Source organism: Bacillus rossius, chromosome 7, assembly GCF_032445375.1.
Source record: "Bacillus rossius redtenbacheri isolate Brsri chromosome 7, Brsri_v3, whole genome shotgun sequence".
In the NCBI taxonomy this organism is placed as follows: domain Eukaryota; kingdom Metazoa; phylum Arthropoda; class Insecta; order Phasmatodea; family Bacillidae; genus Bacillus; species Bacillus rossius.
The window spans coordinates 60,032,931-60,052,941 of NC_086335.1; the positions used below are offsets into that span (position 1 = coordinate 60,032,931).

The 20,011-nt window shown below is 35.2% G+C and overlaps 1 protein-coding gene across 7 annotated transcripts in view; it reads left to right on the top strand.

The window, feature by feature from the left end:
* Nucleotides 1–17,961, top strand: part of LOC134534138 (broad-complex core protein-like) — a 169,887-nt gene extending 151,926 nt beyond the window's left edge. For all 7 annotated transcript variants that reach the window (XM_063372242.1, XM_063372239.1, XM_063372244.1 and 4 more), the window contains one exon: nt 492–17,961. In XM_063372242.1, the coding sequence (XP_063228312.1) occupies nt 492–596 (105 nt within the window). In that variant the 3' untranslated portion in view covers nt 597–17,961. The remainder of the gene's footprint in view (nt 1–491) is intronic.
* Nucleotides 17,962–20,011: the final 2,050 nt, after the last annotated feature.

Here is a 20,011-nt window from a genome sequence, read left to right on the forward strand (position 1 = left end):
ATTACAAGTCATCTACATGTGAACTGTTTCGTCGACTGTTTATAAAGTGAAGTGAAAAGTTAATGTGCATTTTCATTGCTTATTACAACAATTTCGGCAATATTCTTGCATTTTAAAAATCTGATTACTAGTATAATTTCAAGTATTTATTCTTTTATTATTAAAATAAAAATGATTCAATTTTATTCATAAAAGTATGCAATCATTTCATCAATGTTTTGTTATGACGTCACGTTAAACTATCGTCCGTAAACCAACTTTACAGACAACCAATTTTTTTACATTGCGGTTATCCATAGATTCCTTGCCAATCACTACCCTGGATAATCAGGTGTCTACTGTATTTTGAACAAAAATGTTGCTTTTGTGTTAGTGATGTAAAAAAAAAAATGCATGTGGGATTGTGCATGCATGTTCGTGTTTCATGTGGCTTCAGGCAAAGAGGTCCTCGTGGACGGTACAAGTGAAGTGGCCCTTGACTTGTGTTCCAGGCAGCCCAATGCGTTACCACATTCCCCCACCCACTGTGGGTGGGATTAATGAACCACAGGAATGCCCGTACTGTCGTCGCACCTTCTCATGCTACTACTCACTGAAGAGGCACTTCCAGGACAAGCACGAGCGCTCGGACACAATGTACGTGTGCGAGTTCTGCCAGCGTCGCTACCGCACCAAGAACAGCCTCACCACGCACAAGAGCCTGCAGCACCGAGGCTCCAGCGGCATGCTGAAGCGCCTGTTGAAGAGCGCGGCGCTCGCTCACGCCAACCACTAGGAGCCTCTGCTGAGCCCGGCCTGGGCGTGCGAGCTCTGTCGGCGCCGCCCTTAGCGTACCAAGAACTGCCTCGGAGATCCTCCGGCATTGCTCTTGTTCGTGCCAGCCACGAGGAACCTCCGCCGAGTGCCCAGGCGCGTTGCTGCCCGCGCCGAGAACAGTATCGCGGTGCGACTGCGTGCCCGAGGGCCTGGTGAAGACCGCCTCTTGCCCACACACCTCTCCACCGCGTAGGGACCTCGACTGAGATCGCTCGCAAACCCCACCTCCACCCGCCCGAGTATATCAGAGCGCTTCAGGCGACTTGACTTTTGGACGCAACTACAGTATTCATCTTAGCATGGAATCCTCGTACCGAACTCCTCAATTCGTTGGCGACTGTTCGCCGACGGTATCGTTCCGAAAACTGTTTTCATTACTAACTTCCAAGGTTTTGCCTTAAAACGTTTTTTAGGGTGTAGTTCAACATGTGCATTACCATTTTTAGAGATGAAAAAATTGCAAATTAAAGTATGCCATTTAGCTTGCTCCTAATTTAAAAAAAAAAAACGTTCTTAGTGGTCATATTGGCCTAAAGGTATGTTTTTAGTACAGCAATGGGTATTTGGAAAACTTCCTCACTAGTTAATGTCCGCACACAACCATACTTTTTATATTGATGTCCATGTCTCATTTACATTTTTTCTTTTGAACGATGCAATTGTTTGTGTAAAAAATATAGTTACTGTATCAATATTGAAAAATTGTTAATATTCATTTTCAGTTTAGATTAGAAATAACTCGTAATAAATGTAAATGAAATTTATGTTTCCTTGTTAAATGAATCTGGGTGTGACCCATAAAATAATCATTTAGTATGTATAAGAGTATTGTAATATAGTGAAACGTCTTTAATACAGCATTCTTTGATTCTGCACATTTCGGCACCAATGGAGTCACTTACTTTAAGAATTTTATTTTTTAGGTGGATTCCTCCTGTTAACCTCTTGGCCACTAGGTTGCATTACTACATTGCTGGCTTTTTTTAGTTCGCTCAGAGTTTATACCATCAGTTTTTGTTTCAGTTTTTTCCTGTTTCCTAGCTGGTAAGATATCACTTTTCACGTTTTCAAACTTGTTATTCCCATTAAAACAATGAGATGTTCAATAATCCGGCATGGCCCTGGTCCCGAACGTGTCGAATTGAAGACAGTTCACTGTAGTTGGGAGTCAGTTTCAAGGGTTTTATCAAAAATACATGTCAAAACTGTGCAGTGTAGAGGAGGCATGGACATCTGTCCAGTAATGCTTCAGTTTCAGTTTATCGCTTGAGTCTTTGCTGGACAAGGGGATACACTGAATCCCTGTTATGTGGAATGCCATATGGACAAATACACAACTGACCATAAGTATGGTGTGTTTTGTGTTCTGTGCACACTTTTTTGCTCCAAACTGCATTTTTGCAAAACTTTTGGGTGAATGTAACATGATTTAGTCTACCGTATGTTACTACAAGCCGATGTACACTTAATTCTACATTAATTAATATTAATTTATGTTGTGTTGGTTTTCAGCATCAACATTTTGGATTCTTTTCACTATTGATTAGTGTTGTCTTGGACAATGTATGTCAATGTGAACAAATTTTGTTTTGCGTGTGATTTTGATTCTGTAAATTCTGGTATTATATAAAGTATGGATGTGTATGAAGTTTATAGTTTTTGTGCCTGTTAAATTTTTCCTGATTTCTTTAGTGCATTTAATTTTGTGATTCAAAGTGTTTCAATAGCTTCCATTTAAAACAAATATCCTAGAATTTGAATGGTTGGTTGATTAAAAAAACTTGTAAAGTAACAAATAAATAACCAAACATATGTTCCCTAAAATTTAAACAATGTGTTCATGTTGTGTGTCTTAAATATACTGTCAGAAAATCCACAGATACATTATTTGTATGTAAATTGCTAGGAACTTTTAAGCTTTGATGGTTTCTTGTTCTTGGCTTAAATACTGTTAACTAGCAGTGTGCACTATTATAGTTAGGGCATACTTTAATTTGAATACCAGTCCTAACCAGAGGTGTACAAGATGGAGTTTGAAGTCTTGCAATGTTGAAGCAATGCTAGATTAAACTGTAATAATGGCTTTTAATATTCCATGTATAAAGTGTTTTCAAAAAATTTCCGTGATTTTTTTTGTGCTAGTTGCCTTGAAAACATATGTTCAAGTTTATTTTTAGAGATAAGGCATTTGTCCATTTTGATCTCATAATATTTTACTGAATACAGCTGAAAATCAGAAAGCATGTCAGATGTAGTCACTTGTTCATTTTACGTATTTTGTTACATAGTTCATTACAATAAATTAAAAGAATATAAAAATATAATTACTGGATATGGATGGGGGAAATAGTGGAAAGAGGAAATTTCCAGTAGTTGATGTCGGATTACATTGGCAAGGCTTTAATTAGTTAATATGCTTTTCTCAACTACCTTTATGGGCAGTTGTCAACAAATCTGTTTAAAGTCTTCCTAAGGGCTGAGCAAGAAGTTCTTAGTAAATGGTCTTAGGTGGACCTTATAAGTCATGAAATGAAATATTGATAATATCCTAGTAATGAATGGAATCAAATTCTCTTCCTTGTTGCCTTTTTTTTTTTTGTAGGTCTGCTTAACAGTATGAGATGCCCCTTTATTAAAACTTTTTCAGGAGAGGTTCTTGTGCTAGCAAGCATGTGCTATAAGGCTAATGATAGGGCATAACTTTTTTTTAACTGGGTAGTTAACATGGAATGAATGCATCAGGGATCTCCACTAGCATTCTTGTGGATTAGGGATGGAAAATCATTTAATTAAAACCTCTTATAGCACAGTCAGCCAGGGTTGAAATCCAACCTCCAGAATAATTCAGTGAAGTGTTCTACCCACAACACTGATAAAGCTAAACATCCGATTGAAAATGTACACTCTGATAAACTTTTTTACCTGACCACGTAACCAACCATTGAAATAATTAAATGTTTTCATGCTTTTTTATACACTCGGGTTGGCAGTGTATCTTGAAAATTTGTTCCTCTTCTGAATGCTCAGTAAAAAGTAAAATATTTAAAATTTATGCTTGCTAAAATTATTTAATTTTTTTTTTGGTTTACGTAAATTAGTATGAGATTGAACGAGATCCCAAAATAGTTTTTATTTCAAAAAATGCAACAATTTTGCCTTGCTTGTGGCGGACCTTCAAGCCACGAGGCTTAGGTTTTTTTTCCCCAGGGATACTAAAAAAGTAGTTCTTAAGCTAGGTTCTCAGAAATATTTGTTTGAGCATCAAGCAGCTACATGTGACTGCCAGTGTTTTCTAAGCATGACTATCAAAAGAATCACCATTGACAGTGGTGGAATGGATCTAATATTTCATAATATAACCATATTTAATTGCTCATAAAAGGTTTTTTTTTCTTCTACTAAACAAGTCCTTATTGAATGGTTGTTATGTACTTAGCGGCAAATATTTATGTCAGTCCTAGCAAGTACTGAAATCATGAAAGCACATAGGATACCGTTTTGGATTAATCATTCATATGTAACCTTCAACTTAAAGTTCTTTATTTTTAGAATATCTTTCAATAAATGAGTAAAAATTAGGTTTCCCTCGAAGCCTAAAAAATTAAGATTTCTGTGGTTTTGAGAAAACCAAATTCTTATTGATTTATGTATGATATACTTAAGATAAAGTGTTTGAAGATGTGGTCTACTTACAAGCAGTTAATCCCATACTGTATACCACTCGATTACATGCTTTCAGAAAACAAACATGCTAGGACTTGCATAAAAATTTGCCATTAAGTTCACTAAAATAAAACTTTAAATAAGGGTTGGTTAGCCTTTTATCAAAAATTTAATGTTGGTTATATTACAAATTCATTTAAAATCATGAGCAAAAAAAAATATTAGAAGCAAAATCATTTAGGATGATAGCTAAATTATGCTAGGCCCTTTAATTACCCCCCTCCCCCCTCCCTCTACCTCGTGGATTTACATTGACTACCACTCTGCGACACATCAGCAGCATTTTGCCCACTCTTTCTCGATCCTTGCTGTTGGCAGGCTTGGCCGTAATTGCACAGTCTTCATAAAACTGTATGTGAACATTTTTTACGGCAAATCATCAAAAACACTGTACTGTGGGGCACAATTGTATATAAAAACTTACCTTTATGAATATTGTGAAGGGAGAAATTTATTGGGTTAGATCCACAATTTAAATGAGGTTAATTTTTACATTTAAGATCAAAAATCACAGTCTTACGTACTTTGAGTTTTAGTTTACTTTAAATGAATGTTTTTCTTACTTAAAAATAAAGTAAAATTTTCAAAATTGTTAATATAAGATATGAAGAATAATAATTCTGTGGGGTATCATAATTTTTTAAACTTTGCCACAAGTGGAATAAAATAACTTATTAAATGATATTCTAAACCGTCATTAAAAATCTACTTTCATTGTAATTTTTGTGTGTTTTAATGCAATGGCATTGATATTATTACAATTTTTAAAAAAGTTTAAAACATCTCTGTTGATGGTTTGTTGGGTGATTTAACACCATAGAAACATAGCATTGAATTACTAGGTAAAGCACAATGTTTGCTTCAATCAAGACTTCATTAGTTTTTATTCAACTGTCTTGCACACCTTTGGATTTACAGATGTCGCAGATGTCAGATGCTCTTCTTTAAAGATTTTTAATTAATGAAATGTTTGTGCTCTTTTAAATGAAATATATGTCAATTGAAAGTAACTTATTCGAGAAATTTGTTTGGGTTTGCTGTAATGCTATATGTTGAATTGAAGCCAGGGTGTCTGCTAGCAGGAAAAAGTCAACGTGAAAGTAATTGTTGTTAATGTTTTTGTGACCATCAATTTCTAACTAATACAGTTGCATATTTCTGACAACCATTCTCTTAACTCCAGTTACTTATGAACACTGCAAACATGAATTTTATTTTACTAACAGTTTTTAATGGTTGTCAGAATGAGGAAATAATATTTTCTATCTAAAATAGTATACTCTTGCTTAGCAACAATATGTTGTTCACAGTACATCTGTTCAGAATGGATTTTTTGTTCCTAGATTCGACAAAACTTCTTCATTTATGTTTTCACTAATGATATTTCATTGTACATATCTGCAAAGGGATTGGGCATATATTTCTTCAGTTGGGATGGTGTTTACCTCTTGCAGTTCTCTCCCTTTACTAATTTCCGAAAGGGGTGGAAGGAAACCTGATTAATCACATTAATCCTTGATAGTTGGAGTTGAGCTATGCCGAAAGAGACCCAACCCTCTGAAATAAGAGGATTGTGACCATATCATGGGAACTGAACAAAGTCTATGGATGAAAATGAAAATCTCACTTTTATAATACTTAAAGCTACCATAGTGACCAACTATTGTTCATTGGTTAGCTTGTAGATATGTTCTTAATACATCCTTGAGGTGAGATAGCACAGGTTTGAACTGTCATGGCTTGCAGGGTTTGTAATATAACATTTCTATTGGATTTGCATTCTCTCCCCTTTCAATCCTTTCCCCTCATTTTCTAACCCTCTCTTCCCCCTCCAGTCCTACCTTCCCCCTCCAGTCCTCCTTCCTCCCTCCAGTCCTGCCTTCCTCCCTCCAGTCTTGCCTTCCCCCCTCCAATCCTTTCTCCTCCCCCCTGTCTAGACCTCTCTCTGTCCAACCTTCTTACATGTGTTCCTGACCTACAGTTACACAAGGGACACCCTTGTTTGTTTCCGAGGCAAAGAGTGCTGCGTGTGGACAGCAGACATTGACTGGCCTAGCAGACTCCCTGTGCGTGTTTGTGAAGAATAGTTCAGATGCACGACATAGCTATCAACAGTTTCTTTTGTAATCGGAGTACAATACTTAAATATGATCTGTCCAAGCAGTCTTCATGAACCACGGACTTTCGTAGTAATAGAGCCAGTGCTTTACTAAGACCAAGTTTCAGGTTTACTTGTAGCACCAAGTACAAAATAACTTGTGTTCCAGCAAAACGCTTGGTTTTGCCTCCAACGTTCATCGTCAGGGATTTCAATACAGTAAAACCTTTTTGTTGCGACCCCATTTATTGCGACCACCTCTCTATTACAACCCGATTTCGAGGAACCGTGAAAAAATTGCCGAAAATCCGAAGATAAACAGACAGAAAATAAGTTTCTTGTGGTGAGTAACGTGTTGCTGCGTTTCTCTTGCCGAGTGCTTCCTGTCGACCGCTGTCAGCGCTTAACAACCCCCATTCCACGTCCCTTTGTCGGCAGGGTGCAGATAAAGGTTTTTGTGGCAACGTGTTTACGTTTAGCTTATTGCGAGTGTCTAGTGTGGTACGCAGTTAAGGCAAAGCTACCTGCTGGATTTCTCTTGATTTTGATTACTATCGGTTGACAATACACAGCGACCGACTGGATGCACGCCCGCCTCGACTTGTTTTAACTGCCGCAGCGATGTTTATTTTGACAGCTCAAGCAATTAATTTTTCCCGTGGGTTGATAGAAAAAGGTCGCTTCACCCAGCATAAAAAAAAAGGCTACGCCACTTATTCCCCGCGCAGGAAACACACTGGCTGCCGTCTGTCTACCCCGCATTTATCTTTCTTCTAACATTCCACGTTCTCCTCTCGCGCGAGCAATAACTAGGGCCACGATTATATGGTGAATCGCGAAATCGCGAAATTTTCCGCGAATTTATATGGAAAATGCGAAAAAAGCGATTTTTAAGAAAAACCGCTAAATAACACCGAAATTACACAATACAAGTCTCTTATATTTTAATGTGAAAAGCTTAATAGTCAAGACTTGCCCGGGTCCTGGTTGATAAGCTGGAAAAATTTCCTGCCTTGCATTTCTACATGCTTCCTCTAATCAGCTTTAGGGCGCCGTCTGGTCAGTGTGTGTGTTAGTGAAGCGGGATGATAAGAGCGACGCTCAATGGTAGTTCTAGCGCGGTAAAACCTCTAAGTGCAAGGCTTCTGAACTGGCGCGCAGTCATCTCGTTCCCGTCAGATAACAGTGAAATTTGAGCGGTGACCATAACATTATATGGCGGAAAAATAAAGATAAAGGTGTAATGCATTTCCCTATGATACTTTCAAGAAATTTGTAACGGGTTTTTTACACCTAAAACTTCGAAAACATGTCTTTTAGCCATTTTATCTCAAAAGAACCATTAACAAATTCTTAAATGCTTTTCGTAAACAGACTCCAGTCGGATATATAGTATAGTTTGGAAATTGCGTAGGTTTTTCGTGGCTGTGCGCGGCACACGACTGTAGTTGCCATGCGTCACGCGCCGAGAATGTTGTCCGGCAGGAAGGGCGAGTATAGTTCATTTGCGGCAAAAATGAATACTTTTACGGCCCTGCTAAATTTTTCCATTAAATAAATTTTGAAGTTTCAGTGATTTTCCTTCAGAAATAATGTTGTGTAACTAACAAACAATTTGTATCAAAACAATTAACGGTAAATGGCTGTCGCGGGGGCCCTTAAAAATTTTTCATTTTACCAGAACTGGACTATACAAACCTGGCTTTAGTCGCACACAGTTTGGTGAAGGTGAGGAAGGATGTTGACAGTTTCACATGCCAAAGGACGTTGAAGTAGGAGGGGGAGAGAGACACGATGGTTTGTATGCCTGGGAGGGATGAACCTTGAAGTCTAGACAAGGGAAGGAGAGGTAAGCCGTATGACGTCATGCATCCGCCGCCTGTGCTGCCGCCAGCCTGTCTAGACGATATTCCCGCGCTCCCACTTACGTTGCACAAGCTACTGCTGCCGTATTTTTAAAGGAAATGTCCCATTATTTTTTTGTTATTCTCACATGAACATTATTGGAAATATTAAAGCCGACACAAAAAATACGCTGTGTGTTAAAGTTAACAGATTTTAATAATCTTTCATTTTGTTTTGTTTTAAATTTTTTTTCTTCTGATTTTCACATTTTGGTCAAAATGTCCAATTTTTTGACGGTTCTCGAGAATGTATTCGTAAAATCACTGCTTCGTTAAATCCGGGGTTCGTGACATCGGGGTTCTAGTGTATTTAACTACGGCAAGCAAGAAATCGTACATGTAATCTAACCAGTAAAAATAAACTGTCTATTGACATATTTTCTTTAGAGGTGGCCTGTAGGGCGACGGACTTGTCATGAAGGTTTAAAGCACAGCCGTCTAGCATTGTGAGTGACAGCATCCTGCCATTGTATGGCTGGTTTCTTAGCGAGTAGCGGTTTGGGAAAAGGGGTTGGGGGGGGGGGGGGTTGAAATCAACTGAAAATTTCGGAAAACATCTATTACGACCCCCCCTCTATTCCGACCCTATTCCTGGGAACCGTGAGGGGTCGTTTCAGAGAGGTTTGACTGTAGTTCAAAAAAAGCAGATTTTTTGGCACTTAAGATCATGGTACAAAGAAATATACTACTTGTAGAAATGTGTTATGTATTTAAATGTGAATCAGTTATACCTTCTCGAGTACTCTCAACTTGCCTAATAGAGTACCGTTAGGTTAATAACAATTGAACATCCAGAGAAATCAAACTGTATATATTGTACATCTCGTTTGCAACTACAAAAGACAGAAATGTTTCAGATGGTTGTGCATATTTTATGCAAAAGAAAAGCCATCTGCATTACTACAATTTGTGTATATGATTGTAAATATATTGCACAAGAGATTTTAAAATATTTTGTATGTATTCTTGTATGTCAGTTTAACATAGCTTTTAAGACTGGCGAGCAAAAGGTGTCGGAAATAAAAGGTGGTTTGCGGTGATACGTGCTGATAGCTAACATTCTCCCCTGTTCTTAGCTTTACAGGTTTAGGTTCATTGCTTTTGTAATAGATTTCAGATACTTCAATATTAAGGAATAGTCACAATTGCATGGCATACCTGTGGTTAATTTGGTACCGTCTTTTTTCTGCCGATGCCAATATGCATTTTGTTTTATTACTGATTTTTGGATCATTTAAATGCATATATAATATTTTGTGTGGAAGTATGTTTGCTAGATGCACGTGACTGAGAGTCCAAGTTTGATATTATGGTTTTACGTAGTGACATATGTGTGAGGCAATGTGGAATGCCACATGTTAAATATGATGTCTACAAGTTAAATGTGTGCAGTGTTGGTAAAATTGTGTCTGGCGTAAGGAGTATTATTAAAATTGAAACAGAAGATGCCTGGAAAAGTTTGTTGTAGATGTGTGTTCAAACTTCTGTTGATAAAGATGTTTAAATTCTGAACCTATAAGATATCATAGGGATTCATTGACTGTATTGTAGTTGACCAGGTGTGTATTACTGTGCATACATATAAGTACCTATATCTTTTATTTACAAGAATTTTATTTTAGACCATATCTCATAGTTTCTCTATAGTTTGTAAGATACTAGTATTCTAACATTTTAAAGAATGACTGTTTTTGAATGTAGCATTCTTTGAAAATGACATATTTAAGCCTTATTTGGTTTTTTCAAAAAATAATTTTTCTTGCCTGTTTTGAACATACCATTTTTATACTTACCCAGTTAAATGAAATAAAATTCATAAAAAAAATACAATAATTTAACAAATTTTACATTGTTTTAAATTTTAAATTTTTTGAACATGTGAATTTTAATGTTATGTTTCAGGGGTTAACCAGATTCCTCCTACCCAAATTATTGTATTTATGTAATAACAAGTAATATTTAAGCATTGAAGTACAAATATACCATCTGTTGAAATCACTATTATATTTATTGGAAAAAATTGTCTCTTTTGATGGGCATGTAATGTACTGTGTAAATGTTAACATTTGACCTTTTTAAATTGCTTATTATAGAACATTCCGTAGAAATCTTACAATGTAATTTTGAGATCTGTATTCTGTAGAAACGTGCAAAACTTGGGATCAATTCCATTTCTGAATCTTCAAGTTGCATTACCTACATGCGTAAGTGTAATGAAGTGTAAAAAAAAAATGTACTTTAGGAACATAGATAGCTAGCAAAGTTTACAACAAAGCGTTTCTCCGAATGTTGTACTGTTCTCCTGTTTGGTTTGGCGAGTCAAATATATTTATGTAGGTGCTGCGAGTGGAGCTCGGTTGTTGTTGAAAGAGTTTTAGTGGCGTCCCAGCGAGGGAGTCGCTAGCAGCTGTAACTATTGTACGTGTTCCAGATTGAATAATTCCCGGCACGTTGCCTGAGTGACCAGAATAGTTTAAACAGTTCCGTTTCCAGCCTTTCATCAACCAAGAGTACAAAACAGAGCAGTTTTACGTTTTAACAGTATCATGCTGGCCTCTCTCTTGTAAAACTTTACTAATCAGTGTTATTGTCAATGTGCCAACAATTTAAAGAAAAAAATATTCTATCCTACGTAATGTCTACTAGTACGTATTTGAAATTTTAACACGTGTATGTATAATTTGTGATTAAAAAATAATAATATTGTTCTGAGTTGTGAATGTGTGGAGTAGTTAGTAGGTGTATGATCATTCTTTGTGATTGGTAATATTTTGTCTCTAAAATTGTGTGACCTGCAGCATTTAAATCTATTCAGTGGTAAAACATATTTTTTGAATCTGTAATTTTCTTTTTGTGTTGACTATAATATACAAGCCTCTTTGTCACTACTTATTAAAAGTGATAAAATACACATAATTACAACATGATACAACTGTGGTTTTAAATTAAAATACTTTTATTTATTAACATTTTAGACATTTTTGTTGTGGTAAATTCAGACCTAAGTGCAAATTTCATAAGCATAATGTGTTTTTGTCTGTGATAGTGTATTTTATGCAAGATCCTGTAACTGGGATATGTGCAACTCCAGGATAGTGAGAATAATAGTAAAATCAAATTTGAGTTTCTTGTTAGTAACCAGCATTGCGTATGTTTAGTATTAAAACATCTGGTGGGAAATAAGCTTGGGTGAATTGTATCCTAATCAGTGCTACATATCTTCTGGTGTTTTCACATTCACAAGGCTATATATTTTTATTTTTGTGAAAGAAAAATTTAAAAATTGTCTGTAGTGTATAAGCTGTAATTTTGAGTCTAGATTGAAATTGGTGATAAAATGTGCTGTGACATTCTGCCATGTGTGGAAACATTGTAGGCATAATTTGTAAATTTGTTAAAGAGTTAAAAGTTCGCAGCTAAAAGTTTGAACCCATTGCTTTAGTAAATGATTTTATCATCATTGAAAATTCTCTACTATTTTGTATTCCTAGTTCATAAAAAAAAAAGACTGATTTGAAACTTATGTTATAGTTTCTTTCCTAGATCCATTATTTACATTAAGCTGAGTTTTACTACATAGCTATCAACTTTTTTTATATCTTTAGCTACTTAGTTTTTACTTTACTCATTTTCGGCTTCGCTTTTTTCAGTTTATAGAAAAAAGTCTGTTATTAACAATTAAATTTGCTTATGTTATGAGTTTATTTAAAATCTTGTGCAAAAAAAACACAATATCTTAAAAGAAAAATAATTTGATACCACCGAGTTAACAAATGCAACAATTTCTTCACCCAACCGCTCATTGTTTAGTGTGATCTTAACTCAGTATTGGTTGATAAACACTTTACTTTGTGGATGGAGAGGTAAACGTGGTGTTTTACATTGCACGCACATGATGGGACCCCAAGATTGTTTTGGACTTGGCGAACTAGTTCACGGCTCAAAAAATTAATTTATCTGATGTTGGCCCTTGCCTCATGGACTTAAATAATGTGTTAAAATTATAAAAGCACGTTTTTACAGATAAATATTATTGTTTATTTATTTTCATTTCTGTTTTTATGTTGTTAAGATCTCAACCTTTATCACTAAAAACATTACAGGATGCATTTAGTAAGCACTATGTTCAGGAATTTTTTTTTTTTCAGTTTGCTGAAGCATTGTGTTCAAACTTAAAGGGTGTTTTTTGTGTGTGTAATAAATATTGTTTCTAAACAAAGTGAAAAAAAATTTGTCTAGGATATTTTGCTTGTGATACTTAATGTACCAAAGATAGTGCATTTATTAATTTTTTTGAAAGAAAAATATTTTCTATTTTTTTCGAACACAAAATTTTTCCTCCCCCACCCCTGTGGTTTTTGTGTTTGGTTCTGGAAATCTGCAATGTTCTTCATCTTGCAGTCAATCAACAGAGTTGAAAATTAATTGCTTGTTGTCAGCTTTCATGCCTATATCCATCAGGAAATGTAACCTCCGTCTCTTTCTATTTTCATTCACCTCTCGCTCCAGCCACTATTTAACTCCTAAATGTTCCCCTAGCTATTCTCTCTGTTATGGCCATAAGCATGTTTGATTTAAAAAAGTTTTATTTTCTACCAACAACTTCTTAGGCTTTAATTATGGATGGATTATAACTAGAGACCTGAAAAAGTATATGTTATTTTCCCTATAAAATAGGTGTTATTTTTCTTTGAAATACAGGTTATTTTACCGTAAAATAGATGTTATTATTTTCCTTAAAATACCACTAATTTTTTGTTTGAAAATGATTTTCAATAGAACTTAATTTATTTAGCTCGCCTATTTACAATTTAAACTGTATGATTTCTAATTTCATTAGGCCCAAATTAAAATGGTCAGCAAAAATCAGTTCAGTTGTGTGACATGTAGGCCTACTAATGCCTATAAAGTAGGAGTTGTATATGATATAAAATAATTAATCTATAACATAAGTTTTTTTATTTTTTATTTATACATTTATTGGTCTTCAGTCCTGCCAACAACTTTGCCATAGAAAAATAATATTTTGGCCCAGCACCTAAAAATCCTAGGCCACACAGAATAAAATAAGTATTGCCAATTCTCAAAATGTAAAATTCTAGGTTTTTGAAAGTAGGTACTGCTGTGAGAGGGCCACATTTACTATTCTGATGGACTTTATGGTATGTTAAGCTAAAATTTTTGACACTAATTGGTATCAAAGTAATTCTTATAAAACTTACAAATACTAACCACAGTAAAAAAATTTTTGTGTGAATGGTTAGTTTTGTAAAAGAAAAATTCTTCAAATTTTTTTTGTTTCACTATCCCAATAAATTAGTTACCTACCTTAAAAATTTTTTAAAATATGTTTATACACATTGCATAATAAGTGCTTGTACTGTCGAGTAGCATTTCTGGTTTGCAGGACTAGCTTTTGTAAAACTGTCCTATTTTGTATGTTATTGAGAACTAATTTTTTTTTACTTTTAGTAATTAATTTTAAATACATGCTTTTGAGTATATTGTGCTTGTTAGTCTAGCATGTTTTGTTGTCACTCTAATGTAAGATTTTTTTGTAGTGTATATGTAATAATTTCCTGAACCTTGGAATTGACTGCTGTTAAATGGTGCTTGTAAATTTATTTAATTACGTATCTTTTAGGATCATTAGCTTCCAAGATTATGTCCAAGCAAACGGCTAAAAAAAAAATTCTTGTTGTATTTACATGTGGCAGGTAGTGTGGAACATTTAACTTTCTGTCCAATAATGTATTGTCAATGCATCTACCATGATTCACTGTGTAACTTTGAACACTATAACATGCATGTATTTATGGTTAAACTTCTTATTTTTTTTTTTCCGAAAACATAGGGGAGCTTACTTTTTCTAAAATGCAAAGTTTTAGCTTAAAGTGAAGTATGGTTGCTTACATGCATCAAGTGCCTGTTTTAACACTTCTTTTTAATATATATTTTAATGTGTTGCCATTAATTATTAATTTTAAAATATAATGAATGACGCATGTTAACTAGATGATGACTTAACCTTATCATCCTTAATTACGTGGCTGCATTAGGTCACTGTCAAACAGATTTCGGTACTCGAGAGAAAACCGCTGAAACTTACAGTGGAGTTCACATTTTATAATCGCAAACTTGTATCTTGCCAATGGGAACTGCATCACTTAATGCCACTTTAGACAGCTGTTAATTACTGCCTCCTGAACCTCGCCCTTAGTTGAAAGCTGATGCACACTGCGTGTAAAGTTGTGAAACCACATGCTCTACCTGTAACTGTGCACTTACGCCACTCTGCTCCGGGGCTCCATGAACCTTTTGCACAGGCTTTACAGATGAGAGAGGATAGACTGGAAATGTGAGATGAAGGAGAGGGTTACTTCTACTCCCTTCTGCTTCTCTTCAGTGTGGCCGCTGACGAAGGCACACCCTCCCCCTCTTAACCCTCCCAGCGACCAACATATATCGCAGCATTCTTTGCTTTCTGACTGATGGATTTTCAACTACAGCCATGAAACTCTCTTCTTTTATTTTCTTCCCAACTGTCTAAAGGCTACATTAATCACTCTACTGACGAAAGTGGCACTGAAAAAAATATCTTTTATGTATAGTATAAATTTACTAATATAAATAATTCTTATTATCCATATTTTTTAGTTATAGTTACCACTCCCTAAAGTATTCATTATAAACTCTTAAAGTTTGAGGTCACATTATATTAAATTGTATTATTTTTCAGTCAAATATGGTATAGTGATGTTTTGTCTAGAGGGAGTCCATTAAAGACACAACGATACTGAACAGGAGTATGAGGGGAAGGAATTGGCCTTGGTGTATTGTAAGGTATGTGCACCTGCGTGATATTGGGAAGACCACGTAAAGCATGATCAGGATGGCCTGAATGAAGTTTTAACATCGGTCACCTTGCTCCATTGCAGACTTGCTGATTGGCCACTATAAATTGCCTGGCCAAAGTTCTCAACGTTAGTTGTTGTGGCAGTTACAGATTCAGTAACTTGCATTTAGGTTTGCAGAAGATGAGACCTTGGGAAGCAAGGTGCATGTGGAGGGTGGGGGAGATAATTATGAAGGTGCCGCGGAAGCAGAGGGGATTGGCGAGAAGTTGCGCTTCTTTTAGCGAGTAATAAACAAATAACTTGAATGGAGGCCAACACGGTCAGAGCACAACATCCACTAAAATTATGGCACCCTTTTAGTTAGGATCCAATAGGCGTTTTTTGATTACGTTCGTAGATAATTCAGTTGAAGACATATAAGTCCAACTGGAAATTAGCAGCAAAAATCTCTGCTGCCAGAGGTAGTGCATAGCTCCGGGTGTCAATACGCCATTTACGAATTGCTAAAGATGTCGTAAAAGTGTGTGACTACGAATAGCACTGAAGTCATGGCATATGCTCGTATAAGTTTCATGTTACGTTTTGTTTTTAACGTGTAATTTTCTGGACAGCGATAAAAGTTAAAATGGTTGTTTTCACAAACTCTGTATTTATGAGAAATTCGGTGCACTGTGTTGTTGGTTATAGTTTCACCAAAGGATTGTAAGTTTTCTCATTGGAAGCCCCATGGTACGCGAAGACTGCATGCCATTTGGGTGGCTGGCGTGAGGCGAAGAGACGAGTGACGCGCGGTTCAGTGTTCGTAGTGCCCTCATGGTTCTGAGCTTGCGTGCCCGGACAGTTGAGATTGTGCCAGTATTTGCGTTTTGTGAATCTGCGAAAGAAAGCTTTTATACTTGGTAGAGTAAAGAATGCTGGTCAATAACATTTTTTTTTTTTTTTTTTTTTTTTTTTTTTTTTTTTTTTTTAACTCTTTATCACTATACTTTGTTCCCAGAAGATTGTGTTTTATTATATTTTACAGCTTAAATACAGAAAATTGTTTCATAGCTGGAAAATATAAAATCTAGGAATGTTTTTTCATAGTAGTACATGCACTTCTGTGAAGTATTATATGAAGAAATTTATCATGATGCATGATGTTAGCACCACTACTTCATTTTATGGTTGACATTGCGGCAAGAACATAAAAATGTGTGTTTGGTGGCTCAGATTCAGCATTGCTTCCTGTATATTCACTCTGTGCGATCTCGTGCGAAGTCGGTAATATTGTCGGGCACAGTTACATTTTCTTAATTAAATGATATTCACTGCAAATGTGATGTGGGCACATCTGGCATGACACACAGGTGTGCAGTAACACACCACATTATCCTTACTCCTGCTGATTAGTTTCCAAGTGTGTGTTAACTTTTTTTTTTTCAGTGAAATATTTGTCTGCGAAACACTACTTTGTTGTTTAGTCTAGGAATTTTGTTGTGATAAGTGCGAGTCACATTTGGTTGTTTTCATATATATGTTAACTGTATATGAGTGTGATAATTGGGGGAAAAAAATATGAATAATGTAATTAATATTTATCTCAACAATGGAGTACATTTAATTACTGAATATGTGATCAAGTTTTGATTTTATCACCATGTTCTTACCTAATGTGTCTCACCAGTTTGATGTCAAAGTACATATATTGAAATGCAGCTGTTACTAACTGGCACAGGTTTAATATGTAAATGCAGCTGTATTAAAAGCTTCTTTTCGTATAATTGTTTTGTGTGAGTGCATGTGTGTTGATAATGAGAACAATTTGTTTTAGGTCTGATTTGTTTTTATTCATTGTGCTTTCATTTGTTGTAGTTATTAATTTCCAAGCAAAGCTTATTTTTTAGACTAGTTTTATTTTCTATAAATACATTGTTTTTAAATATATATATTTTTGGGTTTACAATTGTTGAACAATGGGACTTTGTATACCATGCATACATATTTTATAGTTGAATTTTGTAAGTTTTTGTGTACAAAAAATATTCTGTCGTTTTTTAGTGTTGATTTTGGCCAAACATTAGATAGCCATTAATTTTGTTACTTTATTTTTTGTAAAAAAAATTTTAAAGACAATATTTTTGTCATTATGGTGTTGTAGGTAATTTTATTAATATACTTGTGCATATTCAAAATTTGCTGTTCACTTGAAGTATCAACTGAATATGCAGCCTTGGATTCAGTACAACTTTTTCGCAAATGACACCACACTCAAAGGTCGTTCACTTCATTAACCGTTCCGTGATGGTGTCGGTGCACCATTGCACCTCGTATACCTCATACCAACCTCAGATAATCAACAGAACCATAGGGAACCTCATAGATACCGGTACTTACAATTTATTTGTTTATTCACAGAGCCAGTGTTCGTTGCTTGTATTGTTTTTTGAAATAAAGAATTTTTAAGATGAAATCATTAAATAGGCATATCAAAATATTTGGTGCAAAGCACCATACAAACATGAAGATAATTTTATTTATCTTTGAAATAGTTGGTGTAATATTAAAAGAGAAAACATTTAAATGACTTTTTATTTATCATTGCATCTCCTGAAACATTCCTAGCCCTATTGTTTGTGCTATGAAGTATTTTACCAAAACATTTTATGGCTTAAATGACACCATGGTCTAAGTCGTAATGATGGCAAGTCGATAATGGTGTGGACATTGTTATAATCCATGCTTTATATTTTTTTTCACAACATAGCACACAATATTTTTTTGCTCATAGAAATTCTAAATAAATTTTAACTAGACAATAAAGTTTTAATTAAGTTTTTCCAGGATTATAAATTGTTTATATGATTGTTATTTTTGCTTAAGCATATTTGAAGACGGAAGAGAGTATTTAATTTATAAACTAACTTTTTGTCATTAGGATTATGCTTGGAATGGAAATAGAAACAGGAATAGGCATATTAATGTAAAAACTGTAAACCGTAGGTGATAATTTTTTTTTTATTCAAACATCATTTTGCGGACATGTTTTTCATATAAAAATGCAAGAGCCTTAATGGTAAGCCCATAGCTGCCCTAATTTCCCAGCTCGGCACAAGGAAAAACAGAGCAGTCTCCGGACAGGCTACCAGTACGTGCTGCTTTCTCTAATCGCTGTTTGGCTGCTGGGGGCACGTACTCGTTTGATAATATCTGCCCTGTCACACTGAAAACAGAACCAACATGATAGCTTATTGGAGAAGAACCGAATGTTATCAAAATATAGTACCAGGATTTTTCAGTACAAGTGGCTGAGGGGGTTAAAGTTTTAGTTTATTAATTGAGGTTTAGCGATTCCAGACACAGCAAGCAATCTTCCTCCTATTCTAATTCATCACTCAAATTCTACGTAGCAAGGATGGTCAACAGTTTCCGTTTACAGTCCGTTTATATCTTTAGAACCCTTTGCTTATTGTTCCTTATTGCATATCCAGTTGTATTTTGAAATAAAATATTAAAATAAAGGAATTGGTTGTGTTTGTTATGCAAAGCTGTATGATTATCAAAAAATATTTTATTTTGTAAATGTGTATAAACTTTGAAAAATATGTTCCTGGAAGCAGTTGTTCTGTGTAACATATCCAATTGTATTTTAAAGAAAACATTTAAATAAAATCAGCAGTTAAGTGTTTGTGATGCAAAACTTTAACATAGCAAAAATATATGTGATTTTGAAAATATGAATTATAAAATTTGATACCAATTGGATGCGCAATAAGAAACACTGAAACAAGTAATTGTTAGGATTATTAAATGTAAAGTAATTTGACAGCAATTTTAAATGCTATAGCAATGAAGAATAAAACTATCAATGGTTTGAAACAAATAGGTACCTGATGCTGTGAGATTTTATAACTTTGACATGCGAGCTGCATCTGCTACATTCGCGCACAAAACAAAGTTCGAAAAATTCCAACAGATTTTCCCCTCATTTACTTGTGTTGAAATGAACAGAAGTATCAAAACAAGTCGGTCAGACTATGCTGCTGACGTGTTGCTATCTGTGTGTGTACATTCAACTTCCATGCATCTGTCTGCGCGTGCGGTTGCGAATGTATCCTAGTCTTAAGAAATATTTTTGAGAGTATTATTGGCACATAATGAAGAGACCAGAAATGTTTCACTGTGCAGTATGTGCAAACAGTCTGTATATCATTCATTAGTTTATGTGACCAATGGCAATGATTTTCCACGTGCATAAGCATTGTGCTGCGATGCTGTAAGCTCAGAACACGGATCACTGCAGAACTGAAATCGCAGTACATTCTATTCTAGATAGTCTGAACACTTGAATTCTTGTTGGAATGTATTCACCAGGTGAAGGGCCTGTGGTACACAGCATGTAGAGGATTTTAGGTGCAGGGGAGGGGCATCACCCTTAATGAGGGAAAAAATGCAATCATGATGTAAACCATTACAAAGCTTGAGAGTACCTCTAAATAAAAGTACATAGACTTTTGTCGTCCCAAAAAGATTTGTGTTGTGAGGTTTTTTTTTTTTTTTTTACAACTTTCCTCGTAAGGCTTAGGCTGGGGGGGGGGGGGGGGGGGAGAGTAAGGATGGTCGATGTGTTATAA